At 39.5% G+C, this 14,559-nt stretch overlaps 2 protein-coding genes across 2 annotated transcripts in view; one reads left to right on the top strand and one right to left on the bottom strand.

Moving 5' to 3' along the window:
* The window catches only part of lars2 (leucyl-tRNA synthetase 2, mitochondrial), an 89,877-nt gene extending 82,622 nt beyond the window's left edge, over nucleotides 1–7,255 (bottom strand). The window contains exon 1 of the mRNA XM_034288843.1: nucleotides 7,156–7,255. The gene's annotated coding sequence lies outside the window, so the exon portion shown is untranslated. The remainder of the gene's footprint in view (nucleotides 1–7,155) is intronic.
* On the top strand, nucleotides 5,721–7,953 carry LOC105019188 (transmembrane protein 158). Its single transcript, XM_020040809.3, has one exon. The coding sequence runs from the start codon at nucleotides 6,789–6,791 to the stop codon at nucleotides 7,482–7,484; it is 696 nt and encodes a 231-aa protein (XP_019896368.2). The 5' UTR covers nucleotides 5,721–6,788; the 3' UTR covers nucleotides 7,485–7,953.
* The last annotated feature ends 6,606 nt before the right edge of the window (nucleotides 7,954–14,559 follow it).

Raw genomic sequence — 14,559 nt, 5'->3', positions numbered from 1 at the left:
GGGTCCTGGGTCCTTTGCTAAGGGCTGTCAGGTCCCTGTACGACCGAAGCAGGAGCTTGGTCCGCATTGCCGGCAGTAAGTCAGACTTGTTCCCAGTGCATGTTGGACTCCGGCAGGGCTGCCCTTTGTCGCCGGTTCTGTTCGTAATTTTTATGGACAGAATTTATTGGCGCAGCCAGGGGCCGGAGGGTGTCAGGTTTGGGGACCACACGATTTCGTCTCTGCTTTTTGCGGATGATGTTGTCGTGTTGGCCCCTTCAAGCCAGGACCTTCAGCATGTACTGAGACGGTTTGCAGCCGAGTGTGAAGCGGTGGGGATGAGAATCAGTACCTCCAAATCCGAGGCCATGGTCCTCAGTCGGTAAAAGGTGGCTTGCCCACTTCAGGTTGGTGGAGAGTGCCTGCCTCAAGTGGAGGAGTTTAAGTATCTAGGGGTCTTGTTCACGAGTGAGGGAAGAATGGAACGGGAGATTGACAGACGGATCGGTGCAGCTTCTGCCGTAATGCGGTCGATGTATTGGTCTGTCGTGGTGAAGAAAGAGCTGAGCCGCAATGTGAAGCTCTCGATTTACCGGTCAATCTACGTTCCTACTCTCACCTATGGTCATGAGCTTTGGGTCATGACCGAAAGGACAAGATTCCGGATACAGGCGGCCGAAATGAGCTGGGCGATCCCTTAGAGATAGGGTGAGAAGCTCGGTCACCTGGGAGGAGCTCAGAGTAGAGCCGCTGCTCCTCCACATCGAGTGGGGTCAGCTGAGGTGGCTTGGGCATCTGTTTCGGATGCCTCCGGAACGCCTTCCTGAGAAGGTGTTCCGGTCCTGTCTCACCGGGAGGAGACCCCGGGGAAAACCTAGGACATGCTGGAGGGACTATGTCTCCCGGGTGGCCTGGAAACGCCTCGGTGTCCCCCCGGAAGAGCTGGAGAAAGTGTCTAGGGAGAGGGAAATCTCTGCTTAGACTGCTGCCCCCGCGACCCAGTCCCGGATGAAGCGGAAGAAGATGGATGGATGGAATATACGCCTAGGTCCCCAGCCCAAGTCTGGCACACATTCTGCCATTATCTTGAGTATCTTGCACAGGTCTGGTCCACATGGTTGTTGGTTATGGATGTTTAGGTTAGGGGCTGAGATGGTGGGTGCATAGTTTGTAGGGATGGTGCTGGTGGGCTGATGACATCTGGCCTGTGATCGTCCAGTGACTGTTGTTGGTAACATATTATCAACCAAAAAGCAGTATTAACTATCTGGGCATGTGTCCCAAACATAGCATGGCTATCCAAAACACAAAATGTTGGGCTTAGTGGCCCCAAAACCATGTAGTTAGTAGTCAGCGTAGTCAAGTAGAATAATTATGCAGCCGAGTAATTTCATTCGCAGACATATCCACCCAAATGCACTGTGCACAATAACATGGGAACAACGTTAAAAGGAGAGCAATTTTTGGGAATACAAACTTTGTCCCACAAAACCAATTTATGGGACAAATCATATCAGGGGGTGCAATACCTAGCTTTGTCTCCCGGTGTAGCCTGTCCTGTGGCTGAAGCAATGTAAATCTGTTGTGACCCACCTGTGGAACCCAGATTTTAAAAAACACTGCTACAGTGTACCCTATGACCATATGATGTGGACATTTTGGTTAAAAAGCGTTTTGGTCTTTGAACTTATTTTTTTAACAATACATCCAAAGTTTCTTGAGGATCTTTTTTTTTTGATACCATGAAGTTGTCTTTATCTGAGATTTGACCCAACACATCACTCTTTTTGGGGATATTCCTTATGAGGATCTACCCTACAACACCACTTCTACTCTAATATTTGTTATTATAGTCATAATAACAAACAATTGGCCATTATGAACTAAATAAAATGACTAAAATCAGAGACTTGAATAACTTCTGACTCAGTTTACAGCATAACTGATATATTTCAGTAGTAAACCGAATTAACCTACTTGCCCAGTACAGCTTGCATTTGTACACAATCCTGGAAAAAATATTGAAAAACATGTAATTGGATCTCCATCCAATGGTGTAACAGTAGCCATATTTGATTTTATTTACAGTTGATTACAATAGCAAGAACAGAGGATATTTGAAACGTCAAGCATTTTAAGTGCTGGACCATACAGCACTTATTGAGATCAAAGTTGTCTATTAGTCAGTTACCAAAAATTATAGCTTACATTCATCATAAATAGCACTTGTCATAGTTGTTATTTTATCGATTTGATGGTCTATATTTTCACCAGTACACTACTGAAGTTGTTTTCTGTACTGGGCATCTGTCACTCAGTCACTGTTGCCATGGTCACTAACATTGCTGCAGTCATACTGATGACCAGAATTTGAACAAGATCTAATTACTTTTTCACGTAAATTACACTGGGGCTTGAAAATACAATAAGTAGCTTAATATTTTGTAGAATTTTTTTGGCCATTATTATCATTATATCATCAAATATGCATTGACAGTATTCTGAAATGTCTGGACCATCCGCTTTTGATTCTGAAAATAAGTAGGCTTAAATGGAGTACCTAAATCTCACGTAGCTCCTCAGGCCCTAAATCTAAATGTTTACCTAACTTAAAATCGGATAATATGCTTTCATTAACCGGAAAATGCTAACATAAAAATAATAACATGACCCAAAATGTCACAGCATTCAAATACTTCCTGGAATACAATAACAGCATAATATGAAGAAGCTAGCTACAACTCTGAAACAGTGACACAAGATAATTAAATAATCCACCTCTGCCTCCACAAATACCATCTTAGCTGTGAATTCCCAATACCATAACGGCAAACACTATTTATTGTTTCTGGAACGTTTGTATATGCCATCTATTTTGCTACATTTTGTCATTTATCTGCAAATTATCATTGTTTGAGCAATGAAATTAAGGAAATGAAGGAGTCAAATGAACGCCTCATTTCACCATTGTGATTTTGCTCCCAATGTTCACCAAAATAGTTAAAATGGAGCCGTTTGTTCGCAATTGACCCATCATTGCAATAAAACAAAATGTAGTTAGCCTGTTGCAATAATTAAGTCAAGTCAAATTTGGCTACTGCATTAACTGACCTGGTCAATGTCTTTGCAGAAATACAATTCATTGCAATAGCATTTCAATATTATCAATTAACTCTAGGCTACATCTCTGATGTGCAACTTTTGTACACACAGTGCACAAACACGTGCAGCTCCACGTGTGAAGCCGGGAGCTGCAACGTCCTAGATCCGCCAATGGATATTAGAGATGTGGAAAAACATTGTGTTTTGTTCTACCTCTAGGGATATATTTTTTTCCCATTTTTTCTCTCAATATTTTCACTCAAAATGTTTCACTTTGGGAAACAGTCTGAAGATTTACAGATGCTCTTACGAAGGTTAAATAAAATTGATTTAAATGAGACAGTTGCAAATTTAGCCCTCTATTATCTACAGGTCCTAACTGCCCTAACTAAACATATAGAGATGGATATTTACTGATGTGTCTAGTAGCCAATGAAGCTACATGTCAGTGTAGAATTAGCCAGTAAAGTACCTCCAAGATGTCAATCACATACTCACATGGCTTGGCATTTTTGGTTATATATTGAGAATGCACTCTTATTAGGCTGAGAATAAATTAAGACAAAAACAATTATTATTAAGAGAGCATCTAACTTCATTACTTTTCCACCTGCTCTGAATTGATATGGCTTGACCCAGGAATTTCAACCGAGGTAAAGTTGGTTTGATATTCGATATTGGATTTTCAATGGATATTCCACACCAGGTCTTGTTTTCCCGGACTCAGCCACACTATAACCAGATGTATCAAACGACGCGAGCTGCTTATGGTTAGGGATCGTCAATAAATCACATGCCTCAACGTTATGTATTCAATAGCTTTTTAAAGGTGCCTTATGCAGCATTTAACATTTAAAATATCCAATAATAACCGTTACATACCATCAGTTAACGTTAAAAAACAATCTCTGGCAGAATGTCAGGACTGACAATATCCCCAGTGCTATGGTTGCAAGTAAAATGTAGAAGACCGGGACATTTGTAGGCATGTACTTCCTTAAAGGTTCGTGAGGTGAAGACCAATGACAAGCTTTGTTCAGGTTAATGTAGCCATGAACGCTCCAGAAACTGAAATATATGGAAGGAACGTGAGCATAAGACAAAATAAAACCGGTACATTTTGCATTTGATGGTGAGAGCTGAAGTTTGTGTGAACAGTGATGCAGAGATGACTACCTTTCTACTTGACAAGTAGGTTACATTGCCTAGATGGCATTAGCTAGATGGCTAGATAGTCAAGGACATCTATGTATAAGGTACTTGATGATGACGAAGAAACAATAATACTCCTTGTTTATTCTTTTTGTATGAGCGCAGATACGTTTCAGAGACAATAAGCTAACGAGCAAAGTTGTGGCAGAGCAGACACTCCTTGATTCCATTTCTTGTTTTTATTAAACATGCATTGAGGGTTGTTTGACTAAACATTCTACATAAGCGAATATTGCTCAGAAGAAGCAATTATATTGCCTTTTAGCTAGATTTAGGATTGTGCAAACTGGTTGACGCGTGCATATTATTGTTCCACCTAGCGTTAGCTAGCACAATTATGGTTTCATTTTCACAGATAGCCACCAACAAGTCTCTGAATTATGGCAAAGTATCTAATGCAATAGATAGCCCAGATGACGGTTTGATTGGTTTAGCTGTTTACTTTGTTCAATCTGTGTTCCGTTGTTATGGAAAGGGCCCATCAACTTTAACCCCATTTAAAATGAAAGTCTGTGTTCATTGTTCCAGCATCAACGTTAGGAAGTGACACTGCTTCAAACAGGTCAGTATGCTTATAGTTAGTAACGACACTGTCATTACTAACTATGATTATACTGTTAGTAACTCCTAATGGAGTTATAGAACTGATATACAACTCACTGCAACTCATAGGTGGAGTTAAGTTGCATAAGCCACCTTTATCCATGTGGCTTAGAAACCCCAAAACACTTTCAAATTGTTCAGAGAGCACACCCACGTGTTGCACTGCCTTAGGATTTTCCAAAAAGATTTTTTGTTATAAACCTTTGAAATTAGAAAATGTCTATAGCTTTTTTGTTGAATGACTTAGAAATCTCAAATTACTTTCAAAATCTCCAGAGAGGACACCCACATGTTGCATAACTTTTGGATATTCCAAAAGAATGTTTTGAATGTTTTTTATTATCATTTTAAATTGGAAAATGTCTAGAGCTTTTTTATTTAATGACTTAGAAAACTCAAACCACTTTCAAATTGTTTAGAGAGGACAACCACATGTTGCACAGCATTTGGATTTTCCAGTAAATGTTGTGAAATGTTGTGAATGTTTTTTGTTGAATGACAGAAAAACTAACTTTTTGGGTAAATTCCAAAGGCAGTGCAACATGTGGCTGTCCTCTCTGAACAATTTGGAAGTGGTTTGAGGTTTCTATGTCATTTTACAAAAAAGCTATTGAGCTTTTAAATGTTCTAATGTTCATAAAAATATTTCTAAAAAAATTTTGGAAAATATAAAGGCTTTGCAACATGTGGGTTTGCTCTCCGAACATTCTGAAAGTTGTTTGGGGTTTCTAAGCTACATGGTTAAAATGCTATTGAATAAAGAACTTTGAGGCATGTAATTTATTGACGGTCCCTAACCATTGGCAGAACGCTGTGTACGTCGTTCGATATACAGGGTTAGAGTGTGGCTGAGTCCGGGAACACAGGACCTGATGTCAGGGTTTGAATATCCGTTCAATATCGAATATCGAATATCAAACCAACTTTATCTTGGTGTTATTTCTGCTTGTTTGGAAAATGTCAATTCGTCTGCATGTGTATTTAACCTGTAGTTTTCCCCTTTAACCCTTCCTCTTCTAGCGAGACCTTTCTGTAATAAGGTGAAGTTGACAGCTGATCCTGGGGAAACTCATCCTAGGTACAAGGAAAACGTCACCCTCGAGCAGAAATCAGTGGGGAGTGGCTCGGCTCGAAATGGTCGCTGTTGGTTATCATGTAGTGCTAGTCTGTGGAATTTGCGCTTCGCTGTCCGATGTAATGGTGCTGAATAGTCAATCACCGCTTGCATGATCGGATTATTAACTCTTTTGGTATCACAAATCCTCGGCAGTGTCTTATTGAAGGAACTGAGTTGGTCAAATTTAAAATGAAGGATTGATGCGTTTTGCCAGAAGTTATCCATCCAGGATTACACAGGGATAGAGTAAGACGCGATAAATGCAATGCTTTTGTGCACATCTGCAACCAACCATTTCCCTAGAGCCGCACGCGTTGTGGAAAGATGTGCGCAGGTTGCTGTCTATGTGGCCAGAGGGCTATCCCTTCTTTCTTTCCTCAGAACCCTGAGAGAGTGAGAGAGCGCAGTATGGTCCTCGCAGCACACTGCTACCTCATCACGCAGTAGCAATTTGGCACGAAAACACCCAGTCAGCAACGTATCTTCGGTGTCTTTTTAAACAGAAATATATGTTTTCATCGTCCTTTCAACGTCTTATTCTCATAGGGCAATTACTTTGGGACCCAAATCAAGTGAGGGGTGGCGCGCACGGTTCGTCAGACGCGCAGCTGACATTACAAACCGTACACTTGGGCAACGAAAGATGCACACAATGGATGTTTGTGTAAGCGCTGGAGACGACATTTGCAATCTTTTTTGAACGATAGACAAGCCTCGTCACTTGCCTTGCATCCCAACGGAACATCATGCGAGTAGGAGAGACTCACTCAATGCCATGCTGAGCATCTCCCCGACTTTTCTGCTGGCGCTGACCACGGTAGCCGGACTACTCCACCGGTGCCACTGCTGGAGCGACGAGGATCTCCTTCTACCTCCCATCAACTCCACTAACAGATTCCTGGCCAACTTGGAAGTGGACGTGCGCTACTCGAAACGATCCGTAGAGGAGAGTGAAACCTCCTCATCCGACACTTTGTTGCAGTCAGTGCCACAGTGCAACGTCAGCGTGCAGAGACTGTTTCCCACCTCGCTTGTGGCTCGTTGGGACAGCAATTTAGGTTTCCATTGCGATCTCTTTATCTATACCGCAAATAATCATGGAAGGGCGTTTTTTTCTGCTGCTATCAACAGAGCCATCTCACCTGTTGTCATCGAACACCTTGGAGTCACCGGCGGCCAGCAGGAGTTTAAACTGTGTGTTGGATGTGGCATGTCACGGTATCGACGATTCGGCAGATCGAAAGCACAGAATACGGGAGATCCCATCAATTTCTGCTGTGTTGACTTTAGCCTTGACGAACTAAACAGGGACAAAAGTTGGAGATTGAACCGTAAACCTATCGAGTCAACTCTAGTAGCCTGTTTCATGACTCTAGTGATCATAGTGTGGAGTGTTGCTGCCCTCATATGGCCGGTGCCTATCATTGCAGGATTTCTGCCCAACGGTATGGAACAGAGACGGCCGAGATAGAGGATGACACAATTATGGAGATAAGATCCGAATCCATTTGTCTAAAAAATACTGTAGATTACGATCTACTCGTATACAATTATGATTACATTTATCTATTTTTGTTTTCGGATGAAAGAACGCATTTCGTTTTTTTGGTCTAGGCTATTTCCTATTTATACTGTAGGCCTTCGGTAGACTGTAATGAGACCAATAGCCTCTATATTTTAAAACGTAGGCTGTTTTTGTATATCTAGAATATGTATTGACTATAGAATAGGTCCCATGTTGAGGTTACTACGATTGTTTCACTACGTATGTAAACAGTGTTTGTATGGTTTTTAACCTTTCTTGGATTGTTGCCTATATAGGCCTGGCTATTTGTAGTTATTCTGAAGAGATAAAGTTTGAGCAAAAAGTATAATTTAACTAAAAAGTGTGCTGTAATAAATGAGTAGATTTTGTCCAGAATAAATTCATAAATGTCATACCTGAATTTATTTTGGATTTTGTATCATCTTGACATATAAGCAAACCCCTCTCTGATGGCATTTTGTTTATAATGCAGATTTTGCTAAATAACACCATTAAAACTAAACAGAGCACTTATGTGTATTTATTTGTATGATAATATGAAGTAAAAATAAAAAGTATTTTATTTTAGATAATATGGAGATTAACACCTATTAACAACAATTTATTTTTTTAAATAACTGCTTAGTGCTGCTGGTCAAAAGAGAATATTGATAAATGTACCACACCGGACTGATTATTCAACCCAATGTATTATAGCTTGCTACTAGATGGGACAGGAAGACACTAGAAACAACTTGGATCTTGCCACGTTTGTTCACTGTGGCAGTTCTATTACACTGAATCAAACTGTTAAAGCAACCTGCAACAATTTCAGAGACATACCATATGAGGAAATGATTTAATTGAAATGAATTAGGCCCTAATCGATGGATGTCATCTGGAGTAATAAAGATATGCATCTGTTGGTTACAGATATGTTCTAAATAGTGTGGGTGTGGATCAGAAAATCATTCAATAAATGGCTGTACAAAGTTGCAGGATATTGGAGGGAACTAGAACACGCTGTTATACATCGATCCAGAAACCCTCAGTGTTGAGTATGCAGGCCATGGAAGGACAGCGAAATGTTCCGTTTCAAGGAATTGTATATAAGATCCTTGCAACATGGGGCTGTGTATTTTCATTCAAATAATTGTGTTGGATGAATGGCATAATAATGGGCCTTGGGATAACAAATATTTCACTGTGCATTCAAATAGCCATCAATATAATAACATTTTGTATGTTGTCCATAGCCTTCCCATACCGTAAACCCACCGCCACCATGGCCACCTCTGTTCACATTGTTGACACTTATAACCGGGATTCATCCAAACTGCAGTGAGGTCAAGACCTGACAAGCATGTAAATTAGCTTTCCTGAGATGTTGAAGTTGTTACACCTGGATTGTTGTTGTGAATATGATTGGACACACCACCAAATTCTGAAAAGCAATGTTGGACCTGGATTTTGGCAGAAAAATAAAATAAAATAATCTGGCAACAGCTCCAATTGACATTCCAGCAGTCAGCCTACAAATTGCAGGCTCCCTCAATAATAAAAATGAACATTTCACTGGAGTGGTCTTTTGGGCACACCCATGTAATGCTTATGTTTTTTCTTGACATGCCACACCTCTCAGGTGTATGAATTTTCTTGGTAAAGGAGAAATGCCCACTAAAAGGAATGTAAAAGAAATGTGTTCATAGAAAGACAAGTGTTTTGTGCATATGGGAAATGTATGGGATCAACTAATGAAATATGGCACCAACACTTTACATGTTGTGTTCAGATGTTTTTGTTGGGGTAGGCTACACCAGAGCTCCATACATTTTTTTATTTTTTAGAAATAGTCCTCTTTCCTACTGAACATCCTAAATGAGGAGGGTTGAGTTGGTAAATGCTATCAGGATGGCCATTGTGCCCTTTAAAGTAGAATAAAGTCACGTGATTATCAATCTGAAGTTTTGAATTTGAAACCCCTTTGCATACAAATCCTTGATGAAATTCAATTGAATTTCAAATCAAAGAGTGTCTGCATCACTTGATTATGTTGTAAACAAGGTAACATGCTGCATTATCCCGAAAATACAAAATCTCTTTTTCATAAAATATGTTATAATTTTCCCATTTTTCATGGAAGGAAAAAACATTTTAATTAAAATAATCATGTTATTTGTGAAAAAGAATCCTACTTATCACTTAGAAGTGATAAGTGATAAAACCGGAAAGTCAGGGGAAAACATCTTTATTAGCATGAGTATTCAAAATGTTACCTTCTGTAAATAGTAAATTATTCTCCAATGAAATAATGCTTTACACAGTCTTCTATGCCAAAATACAGAGAATGCAGTCTAGATAATGCTAATTTAGCCAACCATTTGTTTTCAGACCCCTAAACAGTCTGGACATCTTCCAATCATTTAAGTGCATTGTATGTTCTAACCTCCCTATGGTCTTGCATGGTGTCCACAGTTCTTGGCTCCACACGCAGGATGTATAGACGGGATGTATGGGGATTCATCAGTAATGGGCATCACATCTCCAACCATTATCACTTGTGCAGTTTTAGTCAGTACTCCCATGTGGTGTGCCAAGATTAAATTACTTTTCATTCTCATAATCTCACACCTGCTCAAGTGAAGTCAGTTTTATTTTTAGCCTACTCAAATGAAATGTTTTACCTATGTCTTGAATTGTTACCGTATTTAATTTAATTTATTTTTGAATTTTGAAAAAAATATTATATTGTATTGTACAACTAAAATTAAAAAGTGTTTATATATCATTGTTGTTACAACCTTTTTTGAGTGTTGATGCATTATATCAGGAAGTTGCATGTAGTATGTTGATCTAGAAGCTGTGATTTGCAGAGTTCAAAATACTAAACAGTGGGGAGAACAAGTATTTGATACACTGCCGATTTTGCAGGTTTTCCCACTTACAAAGCATGTAGAAGTCTGTCATTTTTATCATAGGTACTTCTCAACTGTGAGCGACAAAATCTAAAACAAAAATCCAGAAAATCACATTGTTTGATACATCAGAAAAGCATAACTTAATATTTGGTACAGAAACCTTTGTTTGCAATTACAGAGATCATATGTTTCCTGTACTTCTTGACCAGGTTTGCACACACTGCAGCAGGGATTTTGGCCCACTCCTCCATACAGACTTTCTCCAGATCCTTCAGGTTTTGGGGCTGTCGCTGTTCATTACGGACTATCAGCTCCCTCCAATGATTTTCTATTGGGTTCAGGACTGGAGACTGGCTAGGCCACTCCAGGACCTTGAGATGCTTCTTACCTTGAGATGCTTCTTAAGGAGCCACTCCTTAGTTGCCCTGGCTGTTTCGGGTCATTGTCATGCTGGAAGACCCAGCCATGACCCATCTTCAATGCTCTTACTGAGGGAAGATCTCGCGATACATGACCCCATTCATCCTCCCCTCAATACGGTGCAGTCATCCTGTCCCCTTTGCAGAAAAGCATCCCCAAAGAATGATGTTTCCACCTGTTCTTGGGGTTATACTCATCCTTCTTCTTCCTCCAAACATGGTGAGTGGAGTTTAGACCAAAAAGCTCTATTTTTGTCTCATCAGACCACATGGATCATCCAGATGGTCATTGGCAAACTTCAGACAGGCCTGGACATGCGCTGGCTTGAGCAGGGGGACCTTGCGTGCGCTGCAAGATTTTAATCCATGACGGCATAGTGTGTTACTAATGGTTTTCTTTGAGACTGTGGTCCCAGCTCTCTTCAGGTCATTGACCAGATCCAGCCGTGTAGTTCTGGGCTGATCCATCACCTTCCTCATGATCATTGATGCCCCACGAGATGAGATCTTACATGGAGCCCCAGACAGAGGGAGATTGACCGTCATCTTGAACTTCTTCCATTTTCTAATAATTGCGCCAACAGTTGTTGCCTTCCCACCAAGCTGCTTGCCTATTGTCCTGTAGCCCATCCCAGCCTTGTGCAGGTCTACAATTTTATCCCTGATGTCCTTATACAGCCCTCTGGTCTTGGCCATTGTGGAGAGGTTGGAGTCTGTTTGATTGAGTGTGTGGACAGGTGTCTTTTATACAGGTAACAAGTTCAAACAGGTGCAGTTAATACAGGTAATGAGTGGAGAACAGGAGGGCTTCTTAAAGAAAAACTAGCAGGTCTGTGAGAGCCGGAATTCTTACTGGTTGGTAGGTGATCAAATACTTATGTCATGCAATAAAATGCAAATTAATTATTTAAAAATCATACAATGTGATTTTCTGGATTTTTGTTTTACAGTTGAAGTGTACCTATGATAAATATGACAGACGTCTACATGCTTTGTAAGTAGGAAAACCTGCCAAATAGTCAGTGTATCAAATACTTGTTCTCCCCACTGTATTTTATTTATTTGTTTTGTGTCAGGAAATTAATGAGATGTGCTTTCAAACCAATGTTTCTCTGAAAAGGATTAATATAGATTATGGACTACTGCCCGATAGCTGTCTGTTGGTTATGTAAACCTTAGGGATGCACCGATCCAAATCCGGCATCAGACATTTGTCCGATACTGGCCCATAATATGGGATCGGATCTGAGCAACAGCAAGTTTGCACAAACACACTACCAAACATTAAGAGAAGTGTTGCCAGATATTGCTAGAGTAACAAGCAACCGGGACTGTCAAAAGAAGCCCAAAAGAAGCAACTTTGAGCTGCAGATGAAGACCCAAAAAACAACACCTTTTTAACACACACACGTAGATGTACAATTTACGTCTGAGAGGGCTGGCTGCTCAAATGAGGAGGGTATATTTGCAGACCGCAACTCTGGGGGGTTATTTAATATGAGGGGTTCCTGAATATTAAGTTACGCCCATTGACATTTTCCATTGGTCTGGTGTTTTGGATCAAGTGCATTTATGAAGGAAGAATTATAGGGTCAATAACGAGGATTTGTGCTTCCATATGACAAGCTCTAGCTATATATTTGTGGACTGGTAACACAGTTTCTGTGTTCACTAATATCGCTTATCTACTAAATTCTTTGAATCTGATAGCTTGCTAGTTACAGAACACAGAAAACATGACAACACCTAAAAGCTATGTTTAAAGATAGCTAGCTACACAACAAGGTAGGCTACTTGTTAGCCAGCTCAAGTTAACTAGGGTACGTTATAAACAATCTAAAGTTGCATTATGACATTGATCCACCGGTTTTTGAAAGCAGGCAAAATCAATTTATTTTGAAGCTTCATACACTATGTTGTCAGTATTTAGAGATGTAAACACAATAATAATTTTGTCATGGCCATCTTCTATGGGATTGTTGTGATCTTTCATTTCAGTTGCCAAGATGCGTTGTTTACCTGGGGGATGGTGTTGCCTGGGTAAATGCCAACATGGGCCTCTTCTGAGACCGGGTACAAAAATCCTCACCCCTGAATGATGAGGAAATACAGGGTGCTGTACAGATGCACAGAGAAGCCTCAGCTCTAGAGGAAGAACAATAAGCTCTCCCCATTCATGTTTTTGTTTATTGATTTTTGAAGACAACATTTTATCCATGGAACATTTATGGACAAAATGGACAAAAGAGGACTTAGTGTTAATTTTGAGCTCCTCTGTTAATTATTTTTGTTGATGACGATACCTATTAACTGTCTTTGAACCATCAGTTAATGCTGGTTTCCAAACAACAAGATCCAGAAAACACAACATAGTTTGACGAGACAAAGAGACAAGAAACATCAGTTGTTTAGCAAGAGTAAACAGGTGTTTTGGAAGTGTTCACCTGACCATTCAACATAATGGGATGAAACCAAAGACTACAGAATCTGGGCAAACCTGAATACACAGTACATAAAGAAACAATTTAGTTTTGTTAGTGTTGGAATGTAATGTTTTGAATATTCGATTGTCTAACTGGCAAATCATGTAACTATGTATTTTTAGGTTATGCCATTAACTTTAAGCCTTTGGGCTACATTAATTGACTCCCAATAATATCTGTTGTGCTCTTTTGGACCTATTCTACTTGTAATTTATGCTATTGAATCAACTTTTAGGATCTCAGATAATCAATCCCAAGAAATATAGTACTTATAAATTCCTCCCAACAATGTTTTAAGTCCATAACCACATCATTAATCTAGAATTATAAATGTACTTGTTTACAATTAATATTTCTGTAAACAGATGTTGACCTGACCTCTACATGGTGCAAAGTGAAACTTGTCACCTTTCTGCAACAGGCTATAGAAAATATAACACTTCCAGTAACCATTTTCAACTTTGTAGAACAATGCTGTTAAATTGAACAGTGCTAGTCAAAAGAACGAGATAATATCACTGTGATTTGCATGAAAACTAGTCAGATCTACACAGCAGAACCCACAGGTCTTGGCAAAGGACCTTCTGAAGAGTTTAGCTGACACTGAAGTAGTTGCTTACAGGACAATGCACCATGTACCTTACAGAGCATGTCCAAATGTGTAATATGTTGAATCTATGGAAAATGCATTATCCTGTACATAATCCTGTAATCATGTATAAGCTTGTGCAAAAGGGTGTCCTGTTTCACTTTGTAACATGTAGAGATCAGATCAGTTATATTTTAACTGCAATAGGCAGCTTTCTCAACCATCAACCTGCTAATGATCCTCTATCATGTATAACCAAGCAATGGCTACTCAAAAAAAAAACTGACCATGCAGTGACTATGACTATGCATGTGTATGTATGCATGTGTCTGTATTATAACTGCAATGTAGCTTTCTAAACAACCATTGTCTCATTCTTGACTGTAACCAAAACATTGCAAAAAAAAATTTTAGGCACTTCAAATGTAATATATTTCAGTTGTATGTTATCAAACTATTTTAATCCTGAAATAAAACACTATTTAATTTAATTTCAGTCTCTGCAAATGATCTTGGAAAAAAGTACTTTTACACAATTGGTACAAGCATAATCAGACTGAGCACTTTTTTAGCATGTAGTCGAAGCAAATACACTTTGGTTTTCTATATCTA

This window comes from Esox lucius, chromosome 20 (genome assembly GCF_011004845.1).
Source record: "Esox lucius isolate fEsoLuc1 chromosome 20, fEsoLuc1.pri, whole genome shotgun sequence".
NCBI lineage: Eukaryota > Metazoa > Chordata > Actinopteri > Esociformes > Esocidae > Esox > Esox lucius.
The sequence above is the reverse complement of the archived record's forward strand: the minus strand, read 5'-3'. Positions and strand labels throughout refer to the sequence as shown.